The sequence below is a fragment of the Rhizomucor pusillus genome, assembly GCF_041956525.1.
Source record: "Rhizomucor pusillus strain CBS 183.67 unplaced genomic scaffold VTP01scaffold_20, whole genome shotgun sequence".
NCBI lineage: Eukaryota > Fungi > Mucoromycota > Mucoromycetes > Mucorales > Lichtheimiaceae > Rhizomucor > Rhizomucor pusillus.
Window position 1 is genome coordinate 25,047 of NW_027192162.1, and position 13,280 is coordinate 38,326.

Here is a 13,280-nt window from a genome sequence, read left to right on the forward strand (position 1 = left end):
AGATGTTTTTCAGCAACAGTCGTTGAAAAATTGGACAGTTTGTACCTAATTCCTTGCATCAAATCTAGCAGAGTCTAAACCCTTGCTTGCGCTTGATGAAAAAGCGCATGATGGTGGGACCTTGCCGGTATTCTTCCACTCTTTTCCCGTTATGCGTAGCCGAGGACAACGACGGCGACGAGGAGGAGGAGACGCACAAAACAAAGCGCCAGTTACTGTACCAATGCCTGTGTATCAAACAGAGACGCAAAAGGTAGACAGGAGCAAACCGATGATGATCAGCCGAGCCGAAGCGGAACATAACCTTGAGAAGGCGCAGGAATCCTTGCTTGAACCGATCATCGAAAGCATTAAAACTATCAAGGAAAGCAAAAAATCGCTGATGAAGGTCTAGCACCTCACTCGCAGCATGTGGCCTCTCGCCGATAAGCTCGGTAGAGTGGCAGATGGTGTAACGCAAGCAACATCTGTAGGGGAATAATGTGGATCGATAAACCAACTATTACACCGGGCAAAGCCTTCCTTCCAGAAATATTCAGCCTTGCAAATGCTGAATACAAAGTCACCTACCTTCCACACGGGTAAGCATGTTTTTAAGGCTTGAGTTCGGTTTCTGATTGCTAACCATGTAAAAGCTCAAGGTGCTGCCGGAAATGGCATCCGTGAAACGCACGGACATTATCTCACCTCGCTCTTCCGACCATAACTGGATAGAATTTCTATAAACGCATACTTAAATTTTTTAATTCAGCAGAAGTAAGCAGCAGAACGAAAGAGTACAATATGAGCCTATGAATTATCAATTCTCGCGTTGATGCTACTTCGGGACGGCTTTTGTGCTTCTTGGAGACTATGCTTGAGGCATGTAACATACTTGTACGTGGAGACATTGTAAAACATACTCAGCACGAATCATTAACGTCGATTCTTTTCATCAAGTCACAAAGAATATTTTCATATAGCGCAAGTTGTCCCAAGTTGCGCGAAAATTTCGTCAAAAAGCAGTATGGCCACAGCGGTTTACCAGCGCACCATGGTTTCCTTGTTTGGAAGCGAGGGTGTGCGCTGGCAAACGCACCTTGGTTTCCTCGTTTGGTAATGGCAAACGTACCCTAATTTCTCTATTTGACAGTCGCACCTAAGTCAATTCTGATGACTCCGTTTTGGCTTCAGATATTGTAGTAAGCTCTCTGAGCCGAGCTTAGTACCATATCTGCAGTCTGCACTACGTCAACTAACGCATTTGAGCCACGCCTCCAAAATTGAGCCATTCCAGCAGCGAAAATGAGCAACCAAGCGAATCTGGTGGGCCACCTGTCCTGAAATGGATTGGCCATGAACTTGAGCTAGATGGATAGCATTCAGAAGACAGTGGGATATAGTGTTTATTAAAAGAAATCTGTCTATAATCCTTTTTCACCAGCCATGCAGCGTTTCCAGAACGTCAATAAATGTCGTATGGATACCCATTGCTGTCATGGATGGCTATTCCGTCGTGATAAACGACTGCAACTTTATAGAACAAGAAAAAATAAATGGTACGGTGATTGTAATGAATGTGGTAGAAAGGATCGAATATCAAGCAAGTTATTCGGCTAAATCATCGATCAGACGTGAGTTTTTGAGACGCCAGCGTATGGTTTCCGCAATACCGACTTGCTTCTCTTGCATCAAAGTAGATCGAACCTGTTTTTGCTTCGATAATTCCACCTATCGGGGATATGAGGCATTGGTAAATATCTAATGGTTTCACCTATTTACATCCAACATGCATAACAGCTCGAAAACTTTCGTGACGTCAAAGCGATTCGCCTAGTCCGTTGGTATTTGTGCGTTTCGTAGCTCTACCGTTTGCCATAAATTTTCGTCATAAATTGTTGTTTTCAGCAAGGTAACTGTACTCTGAATGCGTTGCACCGTAAATGGCTAATTCCTTCACCGTAGCGAACCGGCCGTCTTGGTAATTGATAAGCTCTTTGCGTAAAGAGTCCGTAATCAGGATTATGAGTTTCCATGTATCTTCCATAGTAAGATCCACCCTTTCAGCAGCGTAGCTGCCTGATAATTCCATTAAAATGAGTCGGAATCGCCTCCCCTTCCTAGGTTGTCTGCAAAGAGTCTCTCCCTCTGATTCTTCCATACACTTGGCATGATTTGCGATTTAAAGTGGGATGTGACGATGACTTCACACCTTTGACGTCAGAGGTTCAAATCAGTATATATTGGACAGACTACTTTTGAACAGCATCTCACCAGCTAAAAACGACCAACTCATTACATGCAGCTATGTACTTGAACATCGGCACGATAGATTCCACCCATAACGATCATTCATGGTTTTGGTCAAAAGCTTTCTTGATGCGGTTTCCCAGAAGCCGGTCATAGTAAGGGCAATTGTACGGAAAAAGTTTTTTTGCTGATCGTCCCAAGTTGCTGCACTGGCTTGACGCGTCCACAGTCGTAACGGAAAGTCGGCGTATGTTATATCGTCTTTCATCAGCTGGCTTAATCCTTGACACACAATTCGGAAAGCTTTTAAGGCCTCCAGCACATATGATCGGCTTGGGTCCTTTTCCCGTATTGCAAGTCCTGAGGCTGCAGGTACATATACGTTTCCGGATCGTCGTTGCTCTTGCAGCACAGGAATTCCCAACTGCTTCGCAGCAGCTGATGCGCTCAGTACTTCTCAAACATCAGTTTAAAAAATCTCGCTTGTCCTGGTCTGAGTAGAGTGTGTACTCGCTTGACAGTAGCTTCTCTCATGTGGACGTCTACGTCCTTTGGTTCATCGCTCTGCTCACGGTCGCTCTCACGAGGCATATTACACAAATACGGCGTGTGCGAGCTCACAGTTTCAAGAGCGCACGTCTCCTCGTCCACAAGATAGTCCATGGGTTCCAGGACTGTCATATTCATCAACGACGTTGCCTTGCCCATCTTCATAGAAAAATTTGTTATCCATTTTGAAATGTGTATAGTGCAGTACTTTGGTTGTGTGATATAGTAGGAAGAAGGAAAACAAAAGCTGGAACATCCACGTACTTTATATAGTCCTCTCTTTTTGGGAAACGCGAACTTGATTTTTGACAAAATGCGACACCAATTTCCACTAGGAGCGGCATTACTTTCCGGAAAGAGTGTACATAGCCGACGTTCTGGAGATCACAAGTAGATGACAAAATCTCCACAAGATATTACCGAATCGTTTTCCTTCTCCTCTGTGTCCGCTCTGTCACCAACCTGAATCCCAACAGCATTTCCTCCTTACCTGTCCGTTGAAGTTGATCATTTGGTCTCAAGTTTGTCAAAAGTTCTTAACTCAGGAACGATTTCTGGCCTGTCGAGATATTCTGAATGTCCACTTTTTCCCAAAAGTTGTGTCGCAAAACGGCAAATTGCAGCGACATTAATTTTTGGAAAAAGTGTCCGTATCACTCGCTATAAGGTTCTTCCGCACTTTGACCTAGAATGGACCCATATCGTTGCATGTACGATCGCATCGATATGGAAAGCCCATTGGCGACATGTTTTCTTTTGACCCTAACGCAGTTGCCGCAGAAGCGATTGCTACCTCCATCCGCATTGCCCAAGCTAGAAGTCCTGTATGACTCTGTTTAATAGTTGATCTATCGAGCTTAGTCATTTAACTTTATTTTATTTTTTCCATTTATCTTCGGCTTACCACCGATGGACGTCTTGTCCATCGCCAAATAAACCTTTATACATAAAAAAAGGAGATCACAAGTAGATGTTTATCCTTGATTTCTTCTTTTAATAACAAAGAATTAGTTACTTAAATTTCATATGGCTCTGCCATGACTGAATAAACTTTTCATACAAAAAAGAAAGAGTGTATATAGCCATATACCGTTCATTTCCTTTTTTTGCATGTATGCAATGACTAATAGCTCAGCTTTGCTCAATCGTTTACCTGCACCAGTTTAGCCTAAATAATAGCGCTGAAATGGGATGGAAGGTAAATTCATTCTTCCGAACTGGCTTGTGTGGTGGGGGTTTCCACAGGTTCTTGTAACATAGAGGGAGATTTTTCAGTTGTTGCGACAGATATACAATGTACAAATTGAGCTTCCTAGTGATAACTGTGTTCTCCAGAAACACAAAACAGTCTATTTATCTACAAATTTACAGCTTTTTGGCCAATTTCTCCAATGCCTCCTTTGCTTTCGAGATGCCCAGCATTTCTGCTCTTTCGAAACGAGTTCTCGCTCCGTCCAAGTTGCCCGTCGCTTCGTACACACATCCAAGGTTATATTGGATTTCTCCATCCAAGGGATTGAAGTTGGAAGCCTGCTCCAAATGTCGGACAGCCTCGTTGACGTTCTTCAGCATCAAATGAGCAGAAGCAATGTTTGTGTGTGCATCTGCCTGGTTAGGTTGGAACTCGAGCGATTTTTCGAAAGCTTCAATTGCGTCTCTGTGCTTGCCTGAAAAAAATAGCATATACAGTTGAGCCACCTTTGTTATTGGTAAAAGGATTTTGACTGCAGTGACATACCCATTTGGAAATAGCATACGCCAATGTTAAAGTAACCTGCCGCTATAGTAGCAATAACCTCACGTCAGTGTATACAGCGATAACATATGACAAGCGCTTTTTGGGTGGCCGTTACCGCTTGGAGCTAACTGCACGCTTTTGTGATAACTGTTCATCGCCTGCCCGTCATTTTGCTCAGCATGATATAATAACAAAACAACTGATTGCAGCGTGGTACTCTACCATATCAATTGAGCCTTGGTTCAAATACTCGGTGCCTTGCTTAATCTGCTGTTCTGCATCTGCGATCCGGTCCAGTCGCGGCACGTTGCAAGAGAAAGCTTATGCCGCATGGTGGGTTAAGTATAAAGCGCGATCTGCAAGCTACGTGCAAGAGAGGACGTACTTCTAACGGTATTGATAGCATGTTGCGGTCTAACAGCCCGACGTGCCAACGTTCTGGTAGATGCTGAGAAGGATCGTGCCAAAGGTACAACGAACTTTTTGGTGAACATTGTGTGTCAAGAGCAGAGTTGCAGGAGGAGGTGGTTTCGGAGTGGTGGCTTGATGCTTAACGAGATAAATATATTAAAGGAAATAAAGGATTCTTAATATCAGGTTTTATGCATAACACGTCTGATACAGAGCAGGCATAGTAGATTCTACTGTCAGCAGTCGTCTTGAAATAAATGGTATCTTGATATATTTTATTCAAATTATTTAAATGTATGACTTTGGCATTACAGCCTGATCCACTATATAAGCTTGGTTGGCATAATATGGACTGAACTAGTCTTAGTTGACCGATACATCTTTCAATCCTCCCTTTGACATCCATAACACTTTTGATGATCTTGGGCCTTGTCAACAATTGACATGACTAAACATTCAAATGTAAAGAGTTCCATGTGAAAATGCACCTACTTGATTTGGAAAGAATATGCCGAAAGAACAACCGCACCTATTTCGCGTCGTTTGAGTATTATATGAGTTTTTTTTTCTTTTTCAACTTAGATATACATGTTTGGATGCAAGATCAAATTGTATTCATATTTCTGGAAACTTTTGTGTTAATGTTTCGAAAGCAACGTGTGGTGCTAAACTTGCATGAATATAATTGGGGCTGGTAAGCCCAGCAGCAGCAGCAGCAGCGTGAAAAATGCGGGGTAAACTTTGCAATTTGGCTGACATATACAGTTCCAGTTGGGGCATCGAACTTCCCAGATAAAAGCTTGAATCGTTGCCGATCGCCAGCCTCCAGACTTGAAAAATCATAACAATGGCAACTGTCGTCGAGACTTCGAAGGTGTTCCAGACCAACCTGTTCAGCGGCAAAGTACTTCTCTGCTCTGGTGGAGGTAGCGGCATCTGTCGCGGCATGACCGAGGCTATGGTCCGTCACGGTGCCAAGGCAGTTATTATCAGCCGAAGGTAAAGCCAAGAAAAAATTCAGGCACGAGGCCGCGGAAGACAGCTGGCTAACGCGGTGTATGGAATTTATTAGCAAGGATAAGCTGGAGAAGGCAGCCAAGGAGATGCGCGAGGCGACTGGCGGCGAAATCATGCAAGTAGCAGTAGTAGACAGATCTTTCAAAAAAGAAAATAAGGTTGTTATGCTCACACGATTTTTTGCATAGACCCATTCCTGCAGACGTACGCAAGCCGGCTGACGTTGAGAATGCGGTGCAAAAGACCATTGAAAAGTTTGGACGCATCGATTTCCTTATCAACGGTGCTGCTGGAAACTTTTTGGCTCCTTTCCAAAACCTGTCTTACAATGCCTTCCGCACCGTCGTTGAGATTGACTTGCTCGGTACTTTCAACTTGACCAAAGCTGCTGCCGAGCACATCAAGGCTGCCAAGGGCTCTATCATCAACGTCAGCGCCACCTTGTATTACACCGGCTTGCCCTATCAGCAGCACGCCGGTTCCGCCAAAGCTGCCGTTGATGCCTTGACAAAGCACTGGGCAGTTGAGTTTGGACCTTTTGGTGTTCGCGTAAATGGTATTGCTCCTGGTCCCATTGCTGACACCGAAGGCATGAGCAGACTTGGCGGTGGTCTTTTCGACCCAAGGTCTGTTCCTATGCAGGTAAATTTCTCGCTTACTTGCATAGCTAGAATCGTAGCATTTACGATTACATTGTAGCGTATGGGCGCCATCCGGGATATTGAGCACGCTACTCTTTTTTTGTTCTCTGAGGGTGCAAGTTACATCACTGGTGTCACCTTGGTTGTGGATGGTATGTGTAATAGAAGAAGCCATGATTCATATATCTTTTTAGTAACAAACGCATCTGTAGGTGGTAATTGGATGAAGCCAGGTCACGAAGCTTACCCCGACATGGTCCTCACGCCTCCTCAAAGCAAATTTTAAAGCAGGTCGCTTAGATAAAGCAAACAGAATTTTTGTATCGTCTTCTTTCTATCCGGATTATTATAACTTAAATCTGTGCTTTTATTTTTTTCTTTTTACCCTTTTCTAATCAAATGGTATCGGTCTCGGTGCATTCATCCCTCGTCCTTTGGAAGCAGCTGCAGCTGCGATGGCGCTAGGCACAGGAATACCGCAACAGTCAGGATATTCTTGACCCATAGCATATGTATTATCTTGCTTTTCAGAATGCGGGCGCACGTGACCGCATTCATCTTCCAGATCTTCCGCATGCGCCGTTCCTCCTTCAAAGGATATCAAGCTTCCAAACATGAAATGCTGCATAATCGGTAGTTTGCCGAGAACCTCCGCCTTGTACATCTTTATCATTCCTTGATTGACTTTAGCCCAGGTCTTGCAAGCCGAGATATCATCCAGCATGGGCGAATGCCACCGGATTGAAGCTGAAGTTTTCACTTGGTTGATGAATTGGATGCAGGCGAGGTACATATAAGATTTGGAGAACTCTTCAACAACGTCCCTGTCGTGAATAGATTTCGGGCGGATATACTTGTGGTCTAATAAAATTTTCTTAAGTATGAGCGCCAACCATGGTGAGAACTGTTCCATATTGAGCACATACTTAGCAGTTGTGATGATCCAAACATGAATGGTAAAAAGTGATAATCGTCAAGTCCCCACACACCATGCGAACCTGCTGGCTCCAACCAATACTCAAACTGCAACTGACGCATCAATGCAATGTATCTACGTAGTGTGTCAGCCCGCCATATTGAAAAGAAAGAAGGTGGCATAGTTGACCTACTTTACAAATACTCGAAGCACAACAGCCTTGTCATCGTCAGCTGTGATAACACCCAATTTTTCCAAACACAGTCTGTTAAACAAGCTATTTAGTGGCTATTACTACCCTGTGTATCAGGTGATGCCTACTTACAACCATGCTATAAAGTTAGCTTCGTGGCCTGTACCGTAATCAATGCGCCGTCGGTTGCCAAAACTTTCGATAAAGTATCGAGATACTTCTTCAATGGCTGCTTCAGGCACAAATGCATGCATCAATTCATGCACGTTCTAACAGTTCGGAAACATCATCAAAATCCCCTTTATCAATGACTAGCCAAGACATATCAGCTTACCTTTTGCACAAGGTCGTAAAAGTCGCGGAAGGCCGGGTTGCCAAAACGCGATTTCGAGTTCTCTACAGGAGGTATCTCTTTGATATAGCCCAATACGGTTTCCAGTGTTTGCAAGATCTCATTGACATTCTAGTATATAGCTCAATCAGCGGATCGTTTTGAAAAAACTTGCGTTGTAAGTTGCTGATCGCAACCGACAATAAATAGAGTTTACTAATCAGCACATACTGGCGAGATATCAACATCGCTGTCAATCTTTAAATCTCGTACGGAATCGTTCAGGCGTATAATATAATCAATGAAGGTTCGATATGCATCAGAGCTGAGGAATTCGTCAAGATCCTGCTTTGTGACGATGCGTTTTACAGGTGTCTTGAACATTTTGAAAGTTATGCAAAAGACAAGCGGAGTGCAGCTCTGCGAGTCATTCATTTCAATTTGACTTTACGGATCCCGCTGGATCATTTGACAACAGCATCAAAAGGATCGGCGTACCAATATGTTCGCTTTATTGGCCTGATAAAGAATGGGATACATGGAGCAGGCATCCAGTAAGAAGCCCCTATCTGCCGCTCTGAAGGATAGCCTTGTAGAAAGAAAGGGTGGTTTCCGTCACAGGGTGACGCCTTCGCCTTCCATCGCACAGCTATAGTTGCGCAAACAGGGTGATTGAAGCACTTCAATTTGCTTGCAGCAGTTCGTCTTCTTTATGGTTTTCGTCCTCGCCTGTATGCAATATAGTCAACAAATGCTAACCGTTTACACCACCGTAAAAGACCGACTCACCCAGCACTGGAGTAAGCATGGCCGCCACCTCCACCCGTGTGGAACACCTTTTTGCCACGAAAATTGCCGCGCTGTCTCTGGCGTTCTTCAATGGCGGCTAATATGTAATCTTGAGTCAGAGGTCTATTATAACACAAGATATGTAATTATATTCCTACCTTGACGTGCAGCGGCTTCTTCTCTTTCTTCATAGTTAAGCACAAGTTTCTTGAGCTGTTGCTGCTCTTTACGCTCCGCTTCTTGTTTCGACCGGGTGCTGACTGCCAAAATTGAATCTGAAGGCACCTCCATTGTCTTGATCTGCTGACGGTTTCCTTTCTTTGTCAAGAGGGTGAACGCCATCTTGCCTTGGCTAGCTTCTTTTTCTTGCGCAGAAGCCGTTCGTCGATCTACATGAGAGTGGTAGACAGAGCTTAGCGGCGAACGCAGCAATTAATATTTTTTGAATTACCTTGTGCTCCTCGAAGGTTCATGGGAATAGGAACATCCAACACAGCTGTCTTCTTCTCAAACTTTCGAGACTCCATACTTTCATTCATCATGCGGCTAAACTCTCGCTCAAATTCCTCCTCTTCTTCCTTCGATATTTCTTCCTGCCGTTTCTTCAAAACAACAACATCTTCGTCGGCTTCGTTGTCATTTTCCAATGATCCAGTCTGATACATGCAGTCAATATTGAAGAAATCAATGCAGCCTAAATTACAAAATGCTTACCTCCTCATTCTCTTCGTCTTCGCCTTCTTCTACTTCGGCGTCCAAATTTTCTTCATCTTCGCCTTCATCACTTGATTCGTCAGAAGCTTCGCTCTCTTCAAAACCATCTTCTGGGACTTTGCCATCGGTTCCTATTATTCAAGTTAGGGAGGTTGTATGTATAGATTAATTTGTTTGACAAGTTACCTTGCACGGATTTGAGCTGCTCCAAGAGAATCTGGTCCACAGCCTCGTTTGCTTCTTCGTAAGTAGAGAAAATCCGCATCTTAGGTCTCAAGAGTTCAAAGGTATCGCTAATCATAAAGTCGACATCCATAGGAGGTTTGAATTTGGTAAGGATATACATCTACAAAGTATTATGATAAGCCCAGATATCTTTTTTAGGCCAATATTATATTTCTTTACCTGGAAAAATACCAGAAAGTGGTCGAGTTTTCGCTTTGAACTTCCTCTGTCAAAGCACATGCCACAGGTATCCAAAAGCGTGCAGCAGAGACGAATTCTGAAGAAATCGTTGGGAGCATCGATTGGACATATGCGCTCTCGAGCAGGACGTCCAAACTCTATATTCAAAATGTCAGAAGTAAGATATAATATCTTCTAAGTATTTAATGCTCACCATGTCCGAGGGTTACAATGGTGTACAAAGTGTCAAAGATAAGAGGTGAATCTATCATGCGATAATTGTAGAGTTCACCCAAATACTTGACAACGGCAATGCGGCGTTGGTTATGTTTAAATATATTTTGCTATTTCCCGCATAGTCAGAAAAAAATACCTCCCGGTCGAAAGATATATCTAGAACATACCTCCAATCCAACTCTGATCTCTTCCACAACGCTGTCGACGACTTGTACACCAAAGTCTGAATGGTACTTGTTCAGGCCGCTGGCAAGGATGGCGATGAGGTGTATATTGCTATACTTGATTTTCCAGACCTTGCAGAATATCTTGACCATCATTCGGAAAATGTTTCCATCCTCCCAATGAAGCTTTCGAAGTTGCTTGAGGATTTTATCCAAAGATTTCTTGTTGAGGTCGCCGTAGATCATCTTGCGAATGTACAGCTCCATAGGTGTTCGCTTCCTTTCCACAACAGCTACGCGGTCTGGCGGATTAGCTTGATAGTAAGCATTTTCGATCATCAATGTTTGTCGATTATCCAGATGTTGCACGTTCTTTTTGCGCATCACAATCTCGAGCTAAAAATTATCCCATTAGTCTTTCATCGATCACAGATTCTTGTAACGCAGAGTCCTTACCATATTGCCCATGCGAACACTAGTCTCTGGCGATTTTAGGAGGAATCGACCACATGTTTCCAGAAGATTGCACACGATATCAATGTTTTGATTTGTAAAATCGTCCAGTGCAACCTTGAAAACATGAAAAATGGTATGCGCAGGAGTGATTCTAAACTTTGTGAGCTCAGACAAGAAGCGAATATTCTACAGCAGCATATATAAATAAATATAACTGTTCTCGGAAATAACTTGATATAATCTGTATTCACCTTGACACGCGATTCTATCAAGTCCTGGGTCTTCTTCCGCTGAAGACCTTTGAATTCATGTTCCAGCTGATAGACATCGATGTTAACTAAACAAGTATGGAGAGTAACTATATAGCCAGACTTACAGCAGCTAACACAGTCTCTCCAATATCTGGGAAATATTTGTTCAATATGGCGACCAAACGAGCATAATAAGGCAAGAGGTCAACTCGTTGACGAGGCACATTTAGAATAGCCTACATAAGAATTAGCAAGCCTGTAGCGACTAAGTGTTAAAATCGAGAAAAACTATACCTTTACTAATCGCTTGCGTGCTACTTTGGAGTTGAGATATGAAAATTCGACTGCAGCACTGTCAATAAGGTCTCTATTGCCGAGAGTTGGTAGACGAGTAAGGAGAGCATCCAACTGCGCTAGCTGCGATGGCTTTGCATTTCCAAGATCCTCCTTTTCAGTGGAGCTAATAGATACGGTCGTGAGCGAGAGTTCTAGTGACAAGTCCAGTACTACCTACTCTAAAGCTTTATCCACAAGCTCGGACGGATCGACGTCTGCATCTTCCTCATTTGTCTCCTCAGCCGCTTCGGTTTGACCGTCTTCCGCGGTAGTGTCTTTCTCGGGAGCTTGCTGCTCTTGCTCTGCTTCCGCTGCTGCATCCTCATCAGTACCCGATGTTGTCGTTGCCGCCTTTCTAGCAGAATCGTTCTCGAGCAATATGCCAGGTACGAGCACGCTTAAATCTGGTAAATCTTCGTAGAATTTCCGTGCATCCTCATCCTCCCAGACACCGTTTGTCACTGATTCCTATCAAAGAGTTAAGTCTGGATATCATCACATTACTATATTTTATATACTATTACCTTTGCATCTGCAAAAGCATGTGAAGCGCCTGCACTAACGATTGAAACTCTTGTCACATCCTCTTCTTCAGGTAGTTCGGGCATCTCCATATCCAGAGCGTCTGCGAGACTATCATATCCGTAATTAGCCAAGTCCAATACAAAGATCCTCTTTGTAGTCCACTCACGTCTGTGTGTTGTTCAGCAGCTTCTCATAGACTTTGGATACTTTCTCGTAGTTCTGTTTCGTATCCTCTGGCAATTCGCCGCGAGTAAAAAGCGTTTCACGGTTTCGATGGTCCAGCTTTTTGATATACTGGTGATCCTTCACTAGGTGCTTTTCGACGCTGCGATAATATTCCACAATCAAGTCTTTGATCAAGTTCTGACACTCTTCGCTGACTGCAGGGTTCTGCTCTTTCACTGTTCCTGAAGTTGCAGCACCTTTATCGCCGGCTTCTTCACTGTGCTGCTGCGCTGCAGCTCTCTGTCTCCTTGGCACAATGCCCAGAATTTCCTGTCCGTAATTTTTTAAAAATGATGCGACAAGAGAGATATTCGCATGCGCATCCATATCGTTAGAAAGCAGGTCGTAAAGTACACTGTAAATGAAGCCAACAAATTTGTTGCCAGCGTCATCCTTCTTCTTTGGCTTTACGGAAGGTGCTGATCCAACAAGTCCAGCTACACCGTCCCGCTGGGACTCGACGCCTTCAATGTTCGCCGATGCCAAGGTCGGTATTCCATCTTCTACGTTTCGAAGGACTCCAGCGAGCCATAACTCGACTGCAATTCGAAGATACGTTCTCTGTTTCGATATACGTGACGACTCTTCCTTTTCTCGCTGATCTTGCGTGAGACTCGACAGAAGCTGGCGGGAAGGTGGTTGGAGCGCTTTAGCGAGGTGATATGTCAACAGCAATGTAAAGGTATCCGGAAAACGCTGGTGCAAAGCAGAGATAACCTAGTAATATGGTTGGAAACTATAGATTTTAGACGTATAATTGCGTACCTCAACACATGCTGCGACGTCTGTGCTAGTTTTGCACTTTAGCATGCCCTCAAGCACGCTGCTAACAACTTCAGAAATGTATTTCTCCAGACTTAGTTTTTTGATATCATTCAGTAGCTGTTGCTTCATATCCGCTGCAAGTGACGTCTTGCATTTCTTAATGAACGTTGTGTTCTTTTTGATGTTGCTGTCTAGATTCTTGTATTGCGTCGGGTCTGCAAACGTCCTGTCAGGTCACTAGTCATTTACACGGCAAATCCACCCAGACTGCATACCGCCTTTGCCTTTCTCCCAGGCCTCAATGTTGGGCTGCCGAAGCTCTTGTCTAGTACTCATGCTAGTACTCCAACAGCTACAGAATCAACACTCAAGATCTGCAAAGCGACAG

The 13,280-nt window shown here is 43.8% G+C and overlaps 8 protein-coding genes across 8 annotated transcripts; 2 read left to right on the forward strand and 6 right to left on the reverse strand.

Moving 5' to 3' along the window:
• Window positions 1-151: 151 nt before the first annotated feature.
• Window positions 152-394, forward strand: VTP01DRAFT_5020 (uncharacterized protein; the record flags this gene model as incomplete). The annotated part of the gene is made up of 1 exon (XM_069383767.1): window positions 152-394. The coding sequence occupies one exon, from the start codon at window positions 152-154 to the stop codon at window positions 392-394; it is 243 nt and encodes an 80-aa protein (XP_069235620.1).
• Window positions 395-1,587: 1,193 nt separating this feature from the next.
• Window positions 1,588-2,300, reverse strand: VTP01DRAFT_5021 (uncharacterized protein; the record flags this gene model as incomplete). The annotated part of the gene is made up of 5 exons (XM_069383768.1): window positions 1,588-1,710; window positions 1,762-1,812; window positions 1,940-2,058; window positions 2,145-2,191; window positions 2,254-2,300. 5 exons carry the CDS (start codon window positions 2,298-2,300, stop codon window positions 1,588-1,590), a joined length of 387 nt encoding a protein of 128 aa, XP_069235621.1.
• A 376-nt stretch (window positions 2,301-2,676) lies between these two features.
• On the reverse strand, window positions 2,677-3,289 carry VTP01DRAFT_5022 (uncharacterized protein; the record flags this gene model as incomplete). The annotated part of the gene is made up of 2 exons (XM_069383769.1): window positions 2,677-2,937; window positions 3,269-3,289. The coding sequence occupies 2 exons, from the start codon at window positions 3,287-3,289 to the stop codon at window positions 2,677-2,679; spliced, it is 282 nt and encodes a 93-aa protein (XP_069235622.1).
• Window positions 3,290-4,143: 854 nt separating this feature from the next.
• On the reverse strand, window positions 4,144-5,010 carry VTP01DRAFT_5023 (uncharacterized protein; the record flags this gene model as incomplete). Its single annotated transcript, XM_069383770.1, has 5 exons — window positions 4,144-4,445; window positions 4,517-4,558; window positions 4,632-4,674; window positions 4,739-4,836; window positions 4,902-5,010. The coding sequence occupies 5 exons, from the start codon at window positions 5,008-5,010 to the stop codon at window positions 4,144-4,146; spliced, it is 594 nt and encodes a 197-aa protein (XP_069235623.1).
• A 300-nt stretch (window positions 5,011-5,310) lies between these two features.
• Window positions 5,311-5,686, reverse strand: VTP01DRAFT_5024 (uncharacterized protein; the record flags this gene model as incomplete). The annotated part of the gene is made up of 4 exons (XM_069383771.1): window positions 5,311-5,355; window positions 5,420-5,456; window positions 5,516-5,550; window positions 5,603-5,686. The coding sequence occupies 4 exons, from the start codon at window positions 5,684-5,686 to the stop codon at window positions 5,311-5,313; spliced, it is 201 nt and encodes a 66-aa protein (XP_069235624.1).
• Window positions 5,687-5,774: 88 nt separating this feature from the next.
• On the forward strand, window positions 5,775-6,871 carry VTP01DRAFT_5025 (uncharacterized protein; the record flags this gene model as incomplete). The annotated part of the gene is made up of 5 exons (XM_069383772.1): window positions 5,775-5,926; window positions 6,000-6,059; window positions 6,133-6,586; window positions 6,644-6,737; window positions 6,798-6,871. The coding sequence occupies 5 exons, from the start codon at window positions 5,775-5,777 to the stop codon at window positions 6,869-6,871; spliced, it is 834 nt and encodes a 277-aa protein (XP_069235625.1).
• Window positions 6,872-6,976: 105 nt separating this feature from the next.
• VTP01DRAFT_5026 (uncharacterized protein) lies at window positions 6,977-8,409 on the reverse strand (the record flags this gene model as incomplete). Its single annotated transcript, XM_069383773.1, has 6 exons — window positions 6,977-7,446; window positions 7,512-7,636; window positions 7,695-7,766; window positions 7,827-7,963; window positions 8,029-8,157; window positions 8,257-8,409. The coding sequence occupies 6 exons, from the start codon at window positions 8,407-8,409 to the stop codon at window positions 6,977-6,979; spliced, it is 1,086 nt and encodes a 361-aa protein (XP_069235626.1).
• Window positions 8,410-8,735: 326 nt separating this feature from the next.
• Window positions 8,736-13,228, reverse strand: VTP01DRAFT_5027 (uncharacterized protein; the record flags this gene model as incomplete). Its single annotated transcript, XM_069383774.1, has 18 exons — window positions 8,736-8,754; window positions 8,815-8,911; window positions 8,973-9,203; window positions 9,266-9,470; window positions 9,529-9,659; window positions 9,715-9,874; window positions 9,934-10,091; window positions 10,148-10,277; window positions 10,338-10,730; window positions 10,791-10,976; window positions 11,042-11,107; window positions 11,167-11,277; window positions 11,336-11,501; window positions 11,556-11,845; window positions 11,902-12,010; window positions 12,069-12,844; window positions 12,893-13,107; window positions 13,168-13,228. 18 exons carry the CDS (start codon window positions 13,226-13,228, stop codon window positions 8,736-8,738), a joined length of 3,504 nt encoding a protein of 1,167 aa, XP_069235627.1.
• Window positions 13,229-13,280: the final 52 nt, after the last annotated feature.